Here is an 18,244-nt window from a genome sequence, read left to right as displayed (position 1 = left end):
TATAAAACTCCCCAAGGACAGCCAGGGTATAAATAGTGAACATGTCCGGGGGAAATAGGACGTATGGTCACTATGATTGGACATAAAAGGCTAAACGTTGGCTCAAGTGAATGAGTCAGTGGTAGTGCGGCGGAGATATTATCATAGATAATGAAAAATAATATACAGGGATCAGGGGCGGGGTGCTAATCGGGAATTTCAGGAAAGTATGTGAATATATAATTAGACTCAGCATGAGACTTGGTATTGGTTTTACTGTTTTTGTGCTTTTTACAGTCTTCATTATTCATTTGTTTTATTGTTTGTTGTATGACATACTTTTGCTCCATGTACATCACTTTTTATACAGCTGTGGTTGTCTTAAAGTGCTTTATAAATACAGTTGAGTTGAGTCTTTATCGAATGTAATCATAATAAATAATTGTAAATGTAACATGATTTTTAAACCTACTATTGGCCCACTCAGTGTATTCAGTTTGTTCAAAGAACAATTGTACGATGAACAAATCAGCCCAGGACAAGTGAATCATTTGCTGCATGACGAGATACAGAAGAAATAATTATCTATTTTTATTTATGGACATGTTTTTTTACATTTCATTTCATATTTACAATCACCCAAACAACTAAAACAAAACCGAACACAATGGCAGTTAAAATATCAAACATCAGTAGTACTATACATAGTGTGGAATACTCATTAGCATAGGCCAGTGATTTTCAACCAGAGTGCCGTGAGGGATCATCAGGGGTGCCGCGGGAAGTTATCTAATGTAAATTATTTTGACCCCCCCCAAAAAAAAATTCTGATAAGAAAATGTTTTTGACAGCTATGCCAGCCACGTATAGTAACAGGAAAAACACCGTTTGCTAAATGGTGGGCCGTGAGAATTTTTCAAATGTGAAATATGTCCCTTGACACAATAAAGGTTGGGAAATACTAGCATAGGCTACTGTATGCCAGTTGAGTTAAATGCCTCACTGTCTGACTCAGAGGTGAATTCATATAATTTTGGTAGTTTTTTTTTTTTTTTTTTTTTAATAATCCACATTGCACACTTGTCACACATTAGCGATGAGGCAAAGGGTAATGGAGTTTTCCTTTGTACCACAAGATGGTAGCAGAGTAAAATTAGTCACTTCAAAGACATGCCGTAGAACCAAAAATACTACAAATATCTTTCCAAAATGCTCACGTCCAGGTAACACTAAATGTCGAGAGAAAATTTAAAAAAAAATCTACACACATGACAAATGCTAAAACCGGAAATGAATTAATACGCCGATAAAGTAAAATGTTCTCAAAATTACATAGTCTTAGTCTACATTTTTTTAAATTCAGTTAGATTTGCTAAAGAAGCATACAACCCATTCAGAAATGCTTCCATTATAAAATGTTTACACTTACGTTTATATCGAGCTATATACCCTAGACAAGCAGTACAAAGAATGGATGGATGGATGGATTAATTTTAGACTATATCACCCAGCTCTACATTCTTGCGCTTTACCGCACATATTTTGAGCTTTAGCAACGTATATCGAACAAGCCTTTTTACTGCACTGCTCACATTTTTTGCGCATGTCGGGTTAGCAATCCTTGTTCATCGGCCTAAATAGGGATCTATACCCCTTGACTTTATGATACAAATGTCTTTTGCTGTCGAGGTTGGAAAACTGTCCAGGCTGAATTTTTTGCGAGACCCACATTATAATTTCACTGGAGGATCATATTTATGTCGACTTGGAAATCTACTCAAGTGACTCACACAATATCACTCAACCCGATATTTTTTTCTTACATGTCATTCTGTCCTTACATTATTGTATATTAGAATAATGATATAGTGCCGAGACGTTGTATTGAATAAATTAAATATCAAATCTGGAGGGGGAAAAAAAGAGCTGTCAATATTTTGTCAAAAACGTATCATATTATAGCATGACCATCAGGGCTAATACTGACAGTGCCACCACAACCACAGCTCATGGTGGCCCCACTCAAAAAGGCTTAATGTCACACCCTGCCAAATCAAGACTTTGAGCAGTCAAGACAAAATCGAGTTGTTGATGAAGACGTTTTTGAATAATTGAGAGACTGTGGAGTCAAGACCAAACCAAGGCGAAGACCTTGAGGAGTTGAGGCCAATTCCTTGAGGAGCTTGTATTTCAGTGTTATGCCATGAAACCAAAGCGTGTGGAAAACTGTCGACGTGAACTAACGTGAATTTAATTCACTAGATAATTTGGGCATGTTGCTGGATATTAATAAACATGACAAAAGCTACCTTATTAAATTGAATCATAATTCCACTGAATTTTAGGCTCTTTTCCGGTGTCAATTGTATATAGTGTTTTATGTCAATTTATTGGCTTTATTTATTTATATTTGCATTTATATTTTATATATGATTTATATCTATATTTATGAATACATGTATCACAGCCTTTTATTGTTTTTGTTCTATTTATTGTATCGTTTGTAAAGTGCTTTGTTACAGCTCTAGCTCTTATGAAATGCGCTAGATAAATAAAATTGTATTGTATTGAATTGCACCAAATCGAATCATTACATTTTAAAATCATCACATCCTTCAATGCATCGTACCCCACGTATCTAAAATCGTATCGAATCGTCTTTTGCGGAGGGATGAGAGGCCCATGCTTACAAGTGATTTAGACAAGAGGAAGCGTCCTATAGGCGTGAAAAGCATCCTACACATAAGCACAGTAACATCAGATATGTGTCACATGACAGTGGATGTAAACATATGGTCCACACACAGGCACTAACTGGGAATCGGGCCCTGCAGTGTAAATCCAGCCTCGGCTACAAGCAGGGCATCGGGGGCGTGGCGGCGTTGGTTGCCGCTCTACACCTGGTTGTGCTGGCTGAGCTCCTCCGAGACGCTGTTGTACTCTGTGGCCCGAGTGCTCATGCCCAGGTACTGTTTCAGGAACTCGCTGAAGCGTTTCTGGTTGTTCCACTTGCGCGCCGACTTGCGGATGCCGATGAAGCCGCCGTAGCGTTTCTGGTAGGACCTGGCCGGCGCCATCAGCTTCCTGTAGCCGTGGCGGCCCTTCACGAAGCCGCCGAACCTCTTGGAGACGCTCAGAGCCACGTCGCCGTCGTCCGGGTCCTCGTAGTCTTCGTCCAAGGACGGGGCGCCGCGGACACCAGAGTCCCTTTCATCTAGCTCCTGCTCTCCGGTCATGTGATCGAACCTCTGCAAGACCAAGGGCAGCTCGTTCCCTTCCACCTCCCTCTCGTCTTCCTCCTCCTCAGGAGGGAACAAGGCCTCCGCTTCCTCCTGGGATCTTTTGGGCATAGATGACAGCGACAAGGATCCGCGGCAGGTGTCCCAGGAGGTTGTCGGGGAGACGGAGCCCTCACATTCAAAGAGACACTCCTGACAAGCAAAAAGATGAAAGGATTAACCCCCACATGCTTTTTCTTTGGCCTTTTAATGCCAGAAGAAAGAGAAGCCTCAACAATGGAGAGTTAGGAGAACAAAACACAAATGGGTCCTTGCCACTTCTACGTACATCTTATTGTAGGATTGTCCACCCAATTTGGAGTAAATTTGTTGAACTAGGGAGAGAGGCTGTTTTTTTTTTTTTTTAACGTTCCGAAAATTCCGAGCATAATCATGAAAACGTTGTGACTTTTTCAGTCCAAATTAGCTTGCATTGGTAAAAAAAAAAAAAACGTTGGCTATACTTGCATAGGATTGGAACTCATTTGGACAAACTCCCTCATGGGAGTTTGGCATAATATAAGCCCTGAAATTACCCAAAATGGCTGCTTCGAACCAAACTGTTCAACACTGTTCAGTTTCATGTATGGGTCCTTGGGAATTTTTCCATTCTTCTTGTCATGAGACATCCCCGCGCAATTTGTTGTAAATCGATGAAACTGAACCCGATTTTTCCTAACTTTCCAAAGGGTGTCATTTATGTGCATTTGATTGTGTTTACAACCAGAACTTACATCTCAACATTTTTTCATTTTTAAAAAGCACCCGAGAAACCGGAAAACTAAATACAAGCCCACTGAAGAGACAACGAAGAACACTTGGACAAGACACAAGTGGCGGAAGCAGCTGATTGTAAGACACAAGGGACCGGGTTGACGGGCACAGATGGAAACAAAAGACCTAATGAAGAGGACAAGATATGAACCTCAAGAAAACGAGACATAAATACAAATACAAACAAAAGCATGGATCATGACAGTATTGTATTGTACTCAGCGATGTTTGGATAAACAACTCAATTCAAATCATGCTTAACACCACGTTGGTGTTAACTGAGCTGAATGGTGCTCTCACAAGGCAACAAATCCTCATTTGTGCCTTTTTTTTTTTTTTTTTTTCATGCCCTCAAATGTCTTTTCCGTGTTGACTTGTCGAGAGACGGGCACATGCATCCCCCGGAATCAATTAGCCACAAGAAATTAGTAAAAGTCAAATGCCAAAAGGCTAATTTGTTGAGTCACACAGAGGAAGAAGTGGAAGGTTTGCCTCTTATCAGCAAATGAAAATTGGGTCTGTCAGGAAAAGCTTAACAAATAGTGTGTGCGTGTGTGTGTGGGTGTGTGTGTGTGTGTGTATGCGAGCGTGTGCTCACCATAGTGTTGAAGGTGAGCCGTTTGGGCAGGATGAGGCTGCAGGACAGGCAGTCATCCTGACAGTCGGCATGGGCGCCATCAACACAAAGCAGCAGCATCAGGAGCGCCACCAGCTTCTTCATGATGGTCTGCGGGACAAATATTACGATGTGACAGTATTTAATCTTCGGCTAGTAGTTTGATTATGTTATTGTTGTTGGAATGGAAATCTAAAAAAAACAAACACACAGAACTAAACAAACCGTTTGAGATTGACTGTCAAACATTTTCATAATACTGCTCGTGTGTTGCTAGGCAGAATGTGTAGGACATAATCACAGGAACGTAGTAAAGAGTCAGTGCCGAAAAAAACATTTCAGCACTGTAAAACTAGTTTCAATTAGCAACATGAAATTTAGTAGACAAAAATTCTCAAGATCCAAGACCCAAATAGACACAGGAAGTCTGCCCTTTTGCTTTGAAAATATATACTTTTAAATGTTTGGAAAATTATTACATTGTTTTTGAATTTGTGTTTTTTTTCTTTTTTTAATTTTATTGAATATTAAGAATGGCGTAATTGTGGTTATCTCAGGCAGAGCTGAACTTCATATTATTCAGTTTGTCATTTTATTTGAATATACGATGTGTCAGGGGAGGGGGATTGTGCTCAGTGAGAAAAATATTCAGCCCCACCCTGATTTTTCCAGGCTCACCCACTAGCCACGTTCTGGCTCCGCCCCTGCACTAGACAAAAATTGCGTAACATTTCACTTTTTGACATGGCATCCGGGGGGAGAATGATGGAAATTTTTTATGAATTTTGGCCTCTTGGTAAGTAGACTCAGAAAAAAAGTCTCCAAAAAACATGGTTAAGCTATCAGAGTAAGTCTGACATTTTGGTTTGGAAGCAGAGGAGGACCTTCAACTGCAAACTTGTTGTAGAAATTTGTCACAATCCTACCAAAAAAAGCTTCCTGACATGCCAGGATTTAATTGCGAAACATTTTAATTTTTATCATTGCGTTTTGGTGAGCACGACGGCAAAATTTGATGACTCCTCAAAAAACATGAAACTGTAATAACTCAAAGAAAAAAGAAGAAGAAAACGAAGATGAAACACGGGAAGTCGGTTTGAAGCGGCCATTTTTTGGGGGTCACACTGGCTCCTTTCCAGGCTTGTCCTAGAGATTTGGTCTGATTGCTAGCATATTTGAACCAAGTACACTTGACAAACCGGTGACGCAAACTTTTGAAATATTTGAGTTTTTGTCATTGCGTGTGTTGTTGAGTGGTGGTGAATAGCAGTGATTCAACAAACAAGAGCGTTTGTGTGTCTCACCGAGAGGAGCAGCCTTTAAAAAAATATAGTGAACAATAGACCTTATTAGATGCAGACATCTTGACTGGTCGCCGCCACACACACGCACACCCAAAAAAAATAACACAAGTGGTGCTAATGGCAAATGACGGAAATGCTTTTCATGATAATAATAATAATAACTATTGTGTCTTCACTGATACGCTTTAAAAAGCTAGAATGACATTTTTGAGGGGCGGAAGGGAAGGATGACATTTACTGACGCAAAAAGAAGCAAAGAAAGTTTTTTTGACCTCATTTTAGGAGCATGAAGTGAATTTTCCACTCATTTAATCAACTCATTAGCTCCTTTTATTGACGCCTCCCTTAATGCCTTTGGCAACAACACTGACTCATTGTTTCACAAACACAAAGTTTCACTCAGTCACACATAAACGCTTATGCTGTGCATTGACGTAATTAGTCACAAAAATTCACACGCAGTCCTACCCACACACACTAATCCACACGGCAATATTATGTTTATTAGCAAAAGTCCTCCGTCTTCAAATCTATGTCTACTTTCTCACGTTTAGCGTCAAGTCTGTACAATTAGCTGGATATCTCTAATGAGCTGCAAGATAACAGCAAAAGTCAATAACAGTCAGCATGACATGCGACTGATGAACGGGACTTATTCATGTTTCCATGAGGACATTGCCTGAGGGGAAATGTCTCAATACATGTAATGATTTTTTTTTTTTTTTGTGCAATTTTGTATTTCCTGTTTGTCTCATACAAGTGGTACAAATGTGGGAATAACTGAACAAAATCTAGAGGACAAGGTCGCCTTTAAAGGAGCTCTAGAAATAAACAATCTGACTCTAAAATGGTTGCCTCAGACCAAAATGGCGGACTTACTGTGTCTTTTCAGGCATGAATTCCTGAGACATTTTAAAAATCTTCTAAAAGCTATAAAAAAAAAAGGTGCAGGGGCACCACATTTTTAGCATTAACATCAACATGCATTATTTTAGACTCACTTATCTTGGCTTCATGGACAGAATTTACAAACTATTCTGGAAGTGCTACTGATTTTTGAATAACTGCTAACTGGAATCTAACTTCTTATTGAACTCAGGTTCTTTTCTCAGGTACCTGATAATTGAGTGCCATTTTTTGTCTTTTTTTTGTTCCCCCTTGCAAATTAGCGACTATGCTGATTGAATTGAGCTAAAATATCCCGTCGACTGTCAGGTCCTCCCGGGAGCTCCCTGAAAGCAATTAATTTGTTTTTAATGAACCGATTAACTGCTGACTAAACTAGCTAATGAAGCCCATTACTGTCTGTGCTAGTGGAGGTCTGGTACGATTAGGCAAGGGCGAGGCAAGGCCGCTTTATTTATATAGCACATTTCATACACCAGGCAACTCAATGTGCTTCACACGAGCAAAGACACAACACCTGCAAGCATTTACAAACACAACAGCAAAATTACCCAGATTTCAAAGCATTTACAGTCGGGGCTGACTTCACTTCTATCGGCAGCTCATCCTAATGTACATCGTGCAGCATAACAGCTAAATGCGGCTTCACCGTGTTTGCTTCGACCCCAGACTGCAGACCTCAGAGCCCTCCCACCTATTGCCGATTACCTAACACCTCCCGCTTCCCGATAAACATCCAATCCATCGAAAGGGATGTGAGAGCTGAGGTCCAAGTCCTGTTGAAGTTGATGAAAAAGTGGATCGAGTCAAGCGTGAAAAAGAGAAAATGTCGTACAGTGCTCTTATCGAGCAGTTCCTTTTTCTCAGTTATTGCTTTTCTCCCATGGAGAACATGACCAAGCTTGAAAATAAATGACTTCCGGCGACCTAAAGCCGGATTATTCACGGGCGATTGAACAATGTGCAATGTGCACATTATTTTGACCAAACTCACTCATGTTTCTTTTTTTAGGGGGTGGCGGGGGGATAATTGACCGTCCTATCGGATGCAGGGTTCAAAATGTGTTTGGATTACAGCCTTGCTATTAAACCTTAACTGCTCCTGTTATGTAGTAAGCATATTTTTCTTTTAAGAAATGTACTGTAAATATCGTCCCTCACCCGTATTCCTTCATTTGTATTTATTTTTTTATGACTATACCTGCGGCTGGTCATACTGACCCATGAATGTCTTTGGGGTTCCAGCCAAACAAATATAAATGGAAGCGTAAAGGAGCTTTTAAGAGTTAATGATTATCCGCTTTGTAATTAGTGCTACACATATCGAACTATACGCAAACATCAGTCTTCGAGCAAACATCTAGCCCGTAAAGAAGCAGAAAATCTCTCATAATCAAAGCCTATTCACATGCTGACAGTAACTCCACTGTATCTGGCCCACTCAAAAGACGTTAACGATTGATAACTGACTGGCCAATCTATATATCACCAATCAGCTTGATTGAAATGCTAATTGTCGCCCACTCGTGCTCATCAACATAATCAGCGCCCTTGGTTGGCTTTCACCACGAAAGCACAAGAAGAGGAACAAGGCTCCACTTTGAATCGAGACGATAAAGTGACGTGTTTGCGACAAAGCAACCTTCCAGCAACTACGAAGTGAATGTAAACAATCCTCCAAAATATACTTTACTTTTTCGACTCGCCGTATTTTGTCAAGTATGATTCAAAATTGTTTGGATTCTTGCTGTGGCAGCGTTATTACAAGCAGACACGGTAAACTAAATCCAATCCCCCTGTTCGCTGTGTCAAATCACCTCGGGTCGATTAATGGAGGTGGAGGTGGGCTTACACACACGCGCGCACGCCCGTGGGGGTCATATCAGACAGCTTCCCATTGATTCCCTTTGTTCGGCTCTCCAAGGTGAGATGTTGCAAATGGCTTCATTTAATTTCTATTTAGACGGACTCCTCGAAGAAAAATCCGGCAAGTCGTATTAGTGACACCTGAATGGCGGGTGGTGAGCATTGAAAGCGTTACTGTTCTATACCCCGCCAGACGAAAGGTGTCATTACCGCAAAATGCACAGCGGAGTCACCTAAAATCAACATGTGAACTCCATGCTCACACACACACACACACACAGATGGAAAACTAAAATCAAGATGCATAGTGAAGGCATAAAGCAAACATTGTAGATGGGCTTTGCACTTTAATCCTTGTGTGGTGTTTGTATTTTTGTTACTCAGCCAGTGTCCGTGGCTCTGCTGGACCAGCTGCAGTTTTGGGTTTTCAAAACTACGCAATCAAATCATTTCCTGTTAAAATACTCAACAGATGTTAACTACATCCCAATGGCAAGTCATGCGAACAGCAAACATTGTTAAGGAGGAAGTCACCCCAACCATATTTTTTTTCAAGAATATGTTCTATGCAGGCCTACTAGTTGAAACTAGGCATTCTGATTAATATTACATTTGTGGAATAAAACACTTGTTTTTAGCCATCTCCGGGGGCGGCCATTTTGTCACTTCTGTCGACTGAAAATGACATCACAACTGCTCAGGGCTCAGGTAACGACCAATCACGGCTCAGCTTCAGAAAGCGGGTCAGCCGTGATTGGTCGTTACCTGAGCAGTTGGGATGTCATTTTCAGTCGACAGAAGTGACAAAATGGCCGCCCCCTGAGAGTGCTGAAAAGAGGTGGATTTTGCCGCTTAACTCATATTCCACAAACACAATATTAATCAGAATGCCGTATTTCAAAGAGTGGACGTGCATAGAACATATTCTTGAAAAAAAATACGTTTGGGTTGACTCCCTCCTTAACTGTGTTATAACCATGCGGAGAAGGTTTCAGATATGCCTTGTGTCATTTTTCTTTTGATAAAAACTGAAAACGGGTCCCACAGACGCAAACACCATACAAGGGTTAAAAATGTGAAAAAAAAAACAAACAGTTAACCTTGCATCGAATGTGAGCGCGCCTCCTCTTCTCTTCACTGCCTTTGTCAATGTTGCTTCTTTTGGCAAAGAGAAGTAAACGCCAAAGAAAAAGCCAACAAGACACGTGCAAGCCTTAATCCTGTCATCTTGCCACATGTGACATAAACACTATTTTTACAACATCCCTTTTTAAATCAAACTGTAAGAAAACACTGCCCACCATCGGCGTGAACACAGTCCACCCCGCTGCCCCAAAGCCGCCACAAAGGGAACCCCCGTCGTTTCGGGGACATTGCTTCTTTGGATTAAGGCGGCGCATTCACCGCCACGTTCACGGCGGCGTTCTGCCGTGTGACCCGTGACCGCAAGCGGTTTCAGTCTCCTTCCATCCTTTGCTTACACACCGGGGCCTGGGCCAGTTGAAGTGGAGTTTCTGAAGGGTTGGTCGAAGTTTGTAGACGGAAACGCAAATGGAAGCCCGTTTAAAATGATAGGCGGACAGGCCTATCGGAGATTACTATTTGTTACGGCCGGACAAAAAAAGCGGTTAGACGGGCGGCTGCAGGCGGAAGGCGATAAACAGACCGGGAAATTTTACTAACTTGCCTGATATATGTATGTGTGTGTGTGTGTGTGCTGTCAGTTAAAGGGTTAATTACGGAGATTCATTTATTATGGAGATTCATTTTAATTTGATAGAGAGTTCAAATAAATTTTCTCAGTTAACTCAGTTTTACGTAGCAGCTGACCTCTGCTCACTTTTGCAGGCAAACTTAGAGGAGAGTCACTGTCGCAAAGACGAACTTTTACATAGTTTTATTTTTTAAAAAGTTGCTCCATGGCTTTCTGGAGAAATCCCAAATAATTTGCGCACTTTGCAAATCTGAATTCAAGTACCACATTAGTTGTACGTCTTTGGCAAATCGTTCAACAGTTGTATTTTACAGCAATAGAATCGTATTCAAGGATAAAAGAAAGCTCTTAGAACAGTCTTTGAATGGAAATATACTTACATTTTTTTCCCTATGTCAATTCCAAGATTAATTATAAATATTTTTAAACATTGTACCAACTATACTGTATACATGTATAGAAACTGGAAATTATTTTATACACATACGTTTCCACGCATTACCTGTAATTTATTATTTTTTTTATTGCAAAGCTATCAAAAGTAAAAGTTGTTTTGTTTTACCTTTTACATTCTGCATATTTTAAATTATTAATTAAAAAAAAACCCTATTGGATCCCGTCATGTATTTTAATTTGTGATAGTGCTAAAAAAAAAAGGCGTGTGTGCTCAAACTTGCTGATACTTGCATGCAAAACCACGGCAAATACATATACCGCAGTAAGGTAACATCATACGGATCTTAATGATGTCTTCAACTTACCTTGTCGGCAGCACATGCTCAACAGACCTCTTCTAAGAAAACAAAATGAGACCTTAAGGCTGATCTACAAAGTATGAGCCCGTTTGTTTAATTAGGAAAATCCCTAACGTCCATCCACATCAGCTGAGCTCTACCAGGGTTCCAAGTTCACAGAGCAGTCATTACCCAGCATGCCTTGCTGCGGACACAAATTAACCGATCCAGTCTGATATGCTGCTAAAATGGTTTTTTTTTTGTTTGTTTTTTTATGAATTTAAAAAGTGTAACCTCTAACCGCCCTGGCCCGTGAACTCTTACCCGTGTTGGGGTGACAATCCTCAGGGTGGGGTCCCTCGGGTGCAGGCTGGAAGATGTGAGTTTCCTCAGTAAGCTTTGGCGTTTGTGGCTACGTGGAGGATACAGGAGAGCGCTCTTATAGGGATAAGCCCCCCTTCCCCGGCCCACCCATCGCTACGACTTGCCACCAATCACCCTCCTCTGCCGGTTCACTCTCTCGCCTCGTCCAAACAACTCACGGAGGGAAGGACTAGAAAAATACAGCCACATGCACGGATACCAGGGGCGGAGCCATGGGTGGGCCTGGGTCCACCCAGATTGACAGACTGCCCACCCATTGAGATTCATTATTTGTATTATTATTTGTATCCATCCATCCATCCATTATCGATACCGCTTATCCTCACAAGGGTCGCGGGGCGTGCTGGAGCCTATCCCGGCTGTCTTCGGGCAGTAGGCGGGGGACACCCTGGATTGGTTGCCAGCCAATCGCAGGGCACACAAAGACAACCATCCGCACTCACAATCACACCTAGGGGCAATTTAGAGAGTCCAATCAACTTACCATGCATGTTTTTGGAATGTGGGAGGAAACCGGAGAAATTATTATTTTTAATTATTATTAGATTATTATTAAATTGTATTTTAATTTGATGGGTTTTTTTTTTTTTATTGACTATTTAGAATGGCATAATTCTGGTTGTCTTAGGGAGATCTGAACTTCATATTCAGTTTGTCATTTTATTTGAATATATGAGACAAATATTTAGGCCCACCCAGATTTTGCCAGGCCCACCCATGAGCCACGTTCTGGCTCCGCCTCTGACGTATTTCAAAAAGCTGTTAATTCCATAGAATAGTTTCAAATCCCGCTTCGCGTCTGTGTTGCATTTCTCTCGACAAGCTCAAACATTTATTGTTGAAACTCTCCTGTGAATCACTGAACAAATGCTCAGTTGTATAAGCAGTGTCTCTGACAGCCACTTCACATCGGTGTTGCATTTTTCTTTAAAAATGAAAACATGGAGTGTTAGTAAGTTTTTTATTTTCGTAGACAGGCGCTTGTCCGCTTGCCGTCAAAACTAGTGCATCTTCATCCACGTTGTGCGTCGCTGGGCGTTCCCCCCGGTGGTGGAAGGCGGTCTCCAGGTGCCCCTTCCACAGTGTTCACTCCCACAAAAAAAGACTCACTGAACTTATATTTCATTTTATAAGCGCTGTTTCTGAGAACTACTTGACGTGTGTTGCATTTTCTTGACCCATTTGACATTTAATCTGTAAACTGAAAGATGATGGAAGATTTATCCTGAAATTCATGAATATCACTGTTTGTAAAGACAGCTAAAATTAGTCCACAATGATGAGTGCTAATTGCTGTCATTTACTGTTTTGCTATCAGCCATTTCCCCCGGGGGAATCTTAACGAGTATTTAATTAATGACGTTGAATCATTTATGAGAGGCCAATCCAATCACCGGATCAGAGACAAGCGCGAAGCGGCGCTCCACTCGGATGTTCGCTCTTTTCAAGTCAAAACTCTTTGGTATGAAATCGGGCGATTTTCCTAGTTAGCAATAAGCTAGCTGAAGTAAGGTACACAATGCCAATTTCTCATTTACAATTTTAAGTTTGATCTCTTTTATTTGAATTGGGATGGTTTGGTAATCCCGCCAAATAATATTTCAATTGAATTTTTGGTTGATCGGGTTTTATTTTGAATCGATGCCAAGAATGAAAGAAAATCTCCATGACATTTTTAAATAATACAAAATAAACAATGCATTCATTTACAACCTTTTGTAAATACATGACACATGTATATTAGTTATATATATAGATCCAGTCCAAAATAACAATAACATTTAGTAACAATAACTTTTAAAACCACACCTAAAAATGCATCACAGCACAGTTCGACAAACGCACGCATGGAAAGCCCAATACAATAAAACCCTCTTAAGCTCATCATATTCCACGCTAAACTGTTTTCCAGGGCGCATCCTGACAAACACGTAATTGCCTGTCGTCATTTCTTAACGTTAAAACGGTGACAGTAATGAAGCGCTGCCAGCATCAAAGGCGAGAAGCAAAACGACGAAGGGGAGGACTGTCACTCCCAACAAGATGGCGGAGGAGTGACAGCACCGTGTCATCGTCGCTAAATTGCACATTGGCTCCCTCTTTTTTCTGCTTCGATAACCAGACAACAATTCACTAATCACATCAAAAGTGGTGGTGACGGGGAAAATAAGACAATTGCGGTCTATTGGTATTGCTTTCTTTATATTTCCCCACTTTTTAAACTTTTATTTTACACTTCAAAGTCATTATTTTTATTTTGTACCCATTCAAATACATCGAAGGTCACTTTTTTCCCCCAACTCGAAACATGACCAAAGGGCTCCTACATTATAGCGACGCTATAAATTATAGCGAAGCTATAATGTGCATTTCAGCTTTTTCTCCAAAGACTGACGTTTGTATTGTAAGAGTTTAGCTTGCTTGTTGAAAAAAATCATAACATTTTTCACTCAAAATTCATCCTTTTTTTTTTTACCGCTCAAGAATAGGTACATTTCAACAAGTAGAGGTTGACTTTTTAAATTATTATTATTATTTTTTATTTGGGGGGGGATTTACGCCTCTATTACGGCGTCGCAAGCACCCAACCCCCCCCCCCCCCCGACATGTTTCCCACCCTTCTAAATACTTGTTACCAGAGGTGGGCATCCCCTCAGAATGATGGACAGGTCTGTCAGTCCGTCACTAACGGACGCCCATTTTTGCTAATGAGTGACGAATGGCAGACTGATATATGATATGATATATGTTGATATAAGGTATATCATCATATAAGAGATATGCGAAAATAGCGAGGTAAAACAGAATATATGAAATGAAATGAAATGAAAATCTGTGATAAAGTGTATCCGCAATAAGCGAATCGCAAAATGGCGAGTTCCACAAGTTGTGAGCGTTCTTTTCCATGTTGACTATCTGTTAGCAAAGCCTTTTTTGTCTACTTGCGTTAAGGGATGCCGAGGAGGTACTGATGATGGCGAGGAGGAGGGGCGGAGGTTGCGGGTTGGTCAGACAGAGGGATAGATAAGCGCCCTTATCTTCTCCACGCCAGACGCCGAGGCCCCGTCCAATCCTGAGCCGCTTGAAACAATTCATCGACTTATCCACCCAAAGACCTCCAGAGGTGCTTTGAGATGGAGGAGGGAGGACAAAAGGTGGAGATGAAGGCGAAGGTGTTGACGTAAAAAGCTTGGATGACGCGTTCCCTTTAAATGACGCATTTGTTAACATACCTCAACGCAGCATATCCAATCGAGTCCCTTCTTCTTTGCGAATGTTCCCCATAGGACACAATGGACATAGAAATCATCTTTTCCAGCATACTAAAACCTCTGAAGATTCTTAGCTATCATGCAACGTGTGAAAAGAAGTGAACCGCTGGTATATTTAAGTTGGTTTAACCTATGTATATATATATATATATATATATATATATATATATATATATATATATATATATATATATATATATATATATATATATATATATATATATATATATATATATTGGAATAACAGCTTTTTTCTCAATAAAACAGGACTTTTTCTAATGTTTAATTTGTACCTTTATTCCTTACAACTTCTTTTAAAAAAGCATGTGTTTTTCTTTAAAAAAATACACCTGTTTTTCCTCTTGTAGATTACATTTGAAAAGTTACCTTTCTCTGAGAGTGCACATTGTTCTTGAAAAAAACTGATTCTAAAAGAGATTATATTAAAGCTTTTTTTTTGTTGTTGAAAACTACAACTTTGTTAATTATGTTGAAAAATAGTTGGATTTTGCCCCTAAACAAAAGAGATGCCTTTATTTCTTACTTTGTTTTGAAGAAGAAAACATAAATTACTTTTTTCTTAAAAAAAAAAAAAACAACAACTTGTGGCATATATGACAGTGACAGCGAAGGAGGTCCAACTGTTTTTTGTCCACGTTGAGCGTGGAGCCAAGGAGGCTCTTTGAGGATGATTGATGGGCACGCGACGGCCGCATCAGCGACATCTCAACGTCCTGATTGAATAAACATATCCCTCCATCGGTGACGGCCGTATAATTCAACTGAATACCCACAATTCACAGAGGAGTCAGAGAGTTTCCGTAATGACGCTTTTGCATATCCACTGGAAAGAAGCACAGGTGAAACACGATTGCGCTCATGTTGGTGCGAAAGGCCAAAAGACAGCATGTCAGTGAGCTCTACAGGCAATATTCATACAGAATCTTAGAAGCGTAAAAGCCACAATTTTTTTACAAATATTCCATAATATTGCACAACTAATACATGGAGAGACAGACCCTGGTCTTTTTTGGACTGTTTGTAGGGTTGTGTGGGACTTCTGGCGCTCACTTGTTAAAATTACAATGTTTTTCTTGGTAGTCGTAGTTTTTCTACCAAAAAGATTCATTCATCATTTGAACCTTAGTTTACTTTTTTTTTTTAACCTTTAAAGACAAAATGGCCGCCAGCCAGAGATATCTAAAAACGGGTAGATTAACTCTTATTCTACAAACGCAATATTTATCAGAATGCCTTGTTTTTCAACTAGTGGGCTTGCATAGAACATATTCTTGAAAAAAAATATGTTTGGGTTGACCTCATGTTCAATACGCCTTCACTAGTCTAAACACGGCATTCTGATTAATGGTGTGTTTGTGGCGCAAAATCCCCCCGTTTTTAGTCATCTCAAGGGGCGGCCATTTTGTCACTTTCTGTCGACTGAAAATGGCACCACAGTCGCTCAGGGCTCAGGTTACGACCTATCACCTATTTTCTGAAGCTAAGCCATGATTGGTTATAAGCAGCATTATCGTTTCTCCATGAGAGGCCTCAGAAATAAGGTGGTTAAACCACCAAACTGATCTACCGTTGACCTGTGCGGGAGTTTGAAGAAAAGAGCCGGCCAGTCGATGCAGGAGCAGCCAATGAGTCAGTTCTTCTTTGTCTGCATGTTTTGGACAACCTCTGTGTGATGTTGTTAGCGTGGTGGGCTCCCAAAGCATGACGTCAATCCTAAAAATCTGTCTCGTTGTGCGACTATAGATCTTCGGAGTGTCTCCTCAATAGATGGAAGCTGCGGCTCCCCCTCCACCAATCAAGCAGCTAATGAGATGGGGCTGTCGCTACGATGAGCTCACGGCTATAAAGCCTCTAAAACCATTCAGCTAATCGAGGTCCGGCGTAATGGACGTGGTCAGAGGCCACCCAGGCAATGAAAGCAGGACTCTTGTGCTTTTACCAGACAACCCCCCCCCCCCCCCCCATTAGAATGTCCACAGACATAACTATGGAAGTAGAAGCCATCTGTGCAAGGATCAAGCTGTGGCCGCCGTTCAACCCCTTCTGGCAATGTCTTAAGTCCCATTTTTAAATTGTCGTTTGTGATTGCTGTACAGTGCAATGAAAACTAAAACAAAGCAAAACTATTTGTACATTTGATATTGATAAGTGGGCGTGGCCAATTTAACTATCATACAAGTGCAAAAAAAGAAGTTATCCACTATTAAAAAAACAGACCGCAAAATTTGATGCCAGTGACGGAGGCACACAAGCACGCGCTTACACACGCAAGCGCACTCAGACGTATGCTAATACACACGCCCAACGCAAACAAATACACGTGCTTTCACACAAGCACACTCGCGTATGCACACGCGCACACAAACATGCACAAGAACACACGCACTGGATTTACTGATTTGTGCTCTGGAACAATTACTGCTATCGTGTTGTCTTAACTAGAGGCAGACCTCAGACCACCCCTTCCTATGCCCCTTTATGCCCCCACTCTCCACTCTTATCAATCCCATCGGCACACACACCCACACACGCATGCGCGCCCACGCACACACGTATACACACTCTAACTCTAATTAATGTGTATCCTCTTCGTGGTCGTACCAACGTAATGGACCTTGTGCACGGCAACACGTTAAGCGTTTCCAGTGGAAAGGTGTAAGATGTGGATGAAAACACGTTTCCAGTCTTCACTTGTTTTAAGATACTGTGACGGCATCCGGGGGAAAAATAACCTCATTCTTTAAATGAGTAATATCGTGGGCTTGTGTAATAAGGTGGAAATGTCAGCAAAAGTTGTGGCTTTTTTCTCTTTTCTTTTAACTAAGGGGTTGCCCCTTCAGCCAACTCTGTGGTTTGCTCGCTGTTAATGTTCTTTTTTTGGGGGGCGGGGGGGGGGGGAGCTGGGCTAAGTGAGCTGACCCCCCCCCCCCCCCCCCAACCAATGCCCACCAACAAAAACAGTAAACGCCCACCCTAACCATCAACTACCCCCACACTTCCGGTTCGCGAAAAGCATCTGGTCCATGGCAACAAAACATGTTGGGAACCACCGGTCAAGTTTCCAGCTTTAGAATGTCTGAGTGTGTCCTGCAGAGGGCAGCATAGTCCGAAAGGTAGTGTATGTCATACACTACTGATCATTGCAACATAGCGTCTTGACTGTTGGCCAACAGTGCACGGAGAACTTTTGACACACATCTCGAGACATCATGTGCAGTCTTTTGCAAGAAGTGTGGTGAAAATTTGGAACCCACGCACACTCATTTATGTCAACATTTCTCTCTCTCTCATTAATTGGATATGATTATTTAAAAAGAATATAGCCGTGTTAAAAAATATGATTTAATCAGTTACATTACAACCACAGAAACAACAAAATGTATCTCCGCATTGTGC

General features: G+C 41.0%; 1 protein-coding gene across 2 annotated transcripts; it reads right to left on the bottom strand.

The window, feature by feature from the left end:
• Window positions 1-234: 234 nt before the first annotated feature.
• On the bottom strand, window positions 235-11,606 carry LOC147149639 (prepronociceptin-like). Of its 2 annotated transcripts, none has more exons than XM_086027044.1 (3): window positions 11,496-11,606; window positions 4,630-4,758; window positions 235-3,410 (listed from the first exon to the last, which is right to left on the bottom strand). In XM_086027044.1, exons 2-3 carry the CDS (start codon window positions 4,750-4,752, stop codon window positions 2,874-2,876), a joined length of 660 nt encoding a protein of 219 aa, XP_085883170.1. In that variant the 5' UTR covers window positions 4,753-4,758; window positions 11,496-11,606; the 3' UTR covers window positions 235-2,873. The 2 variants fall into 2 exon arrangements, with proteins under 2 accessions (XP_085883170.1, XP_085883171.1); XM_086027045.1 differs by lacking the exon at window positions 11,496-11,606 and adding an exon at window positions 11,199-11,236.
• Window positions 11,607-18,244: the final 6,638 nt, after the last annotated feature.

Source organism: Filicampus tigris, chromosome 3, assembly GCF_054856515.1.
Source record: "Filicampus tigris isolate MCC_2025a chromosome 3, RoL_Ftig_1.0, whole genome shotgun sequence".
Classification (NCBI taxonomy): domain Eukaryota; kingdom Metazoa; phylum Chordata; class Actinopteri; order Syngnathiformes; family Syngnathidae; genus Filicampus; species Filicampus tigris.
This window is presented reverse-complemented; position numbering and strand designations above follow the sequence as displayed.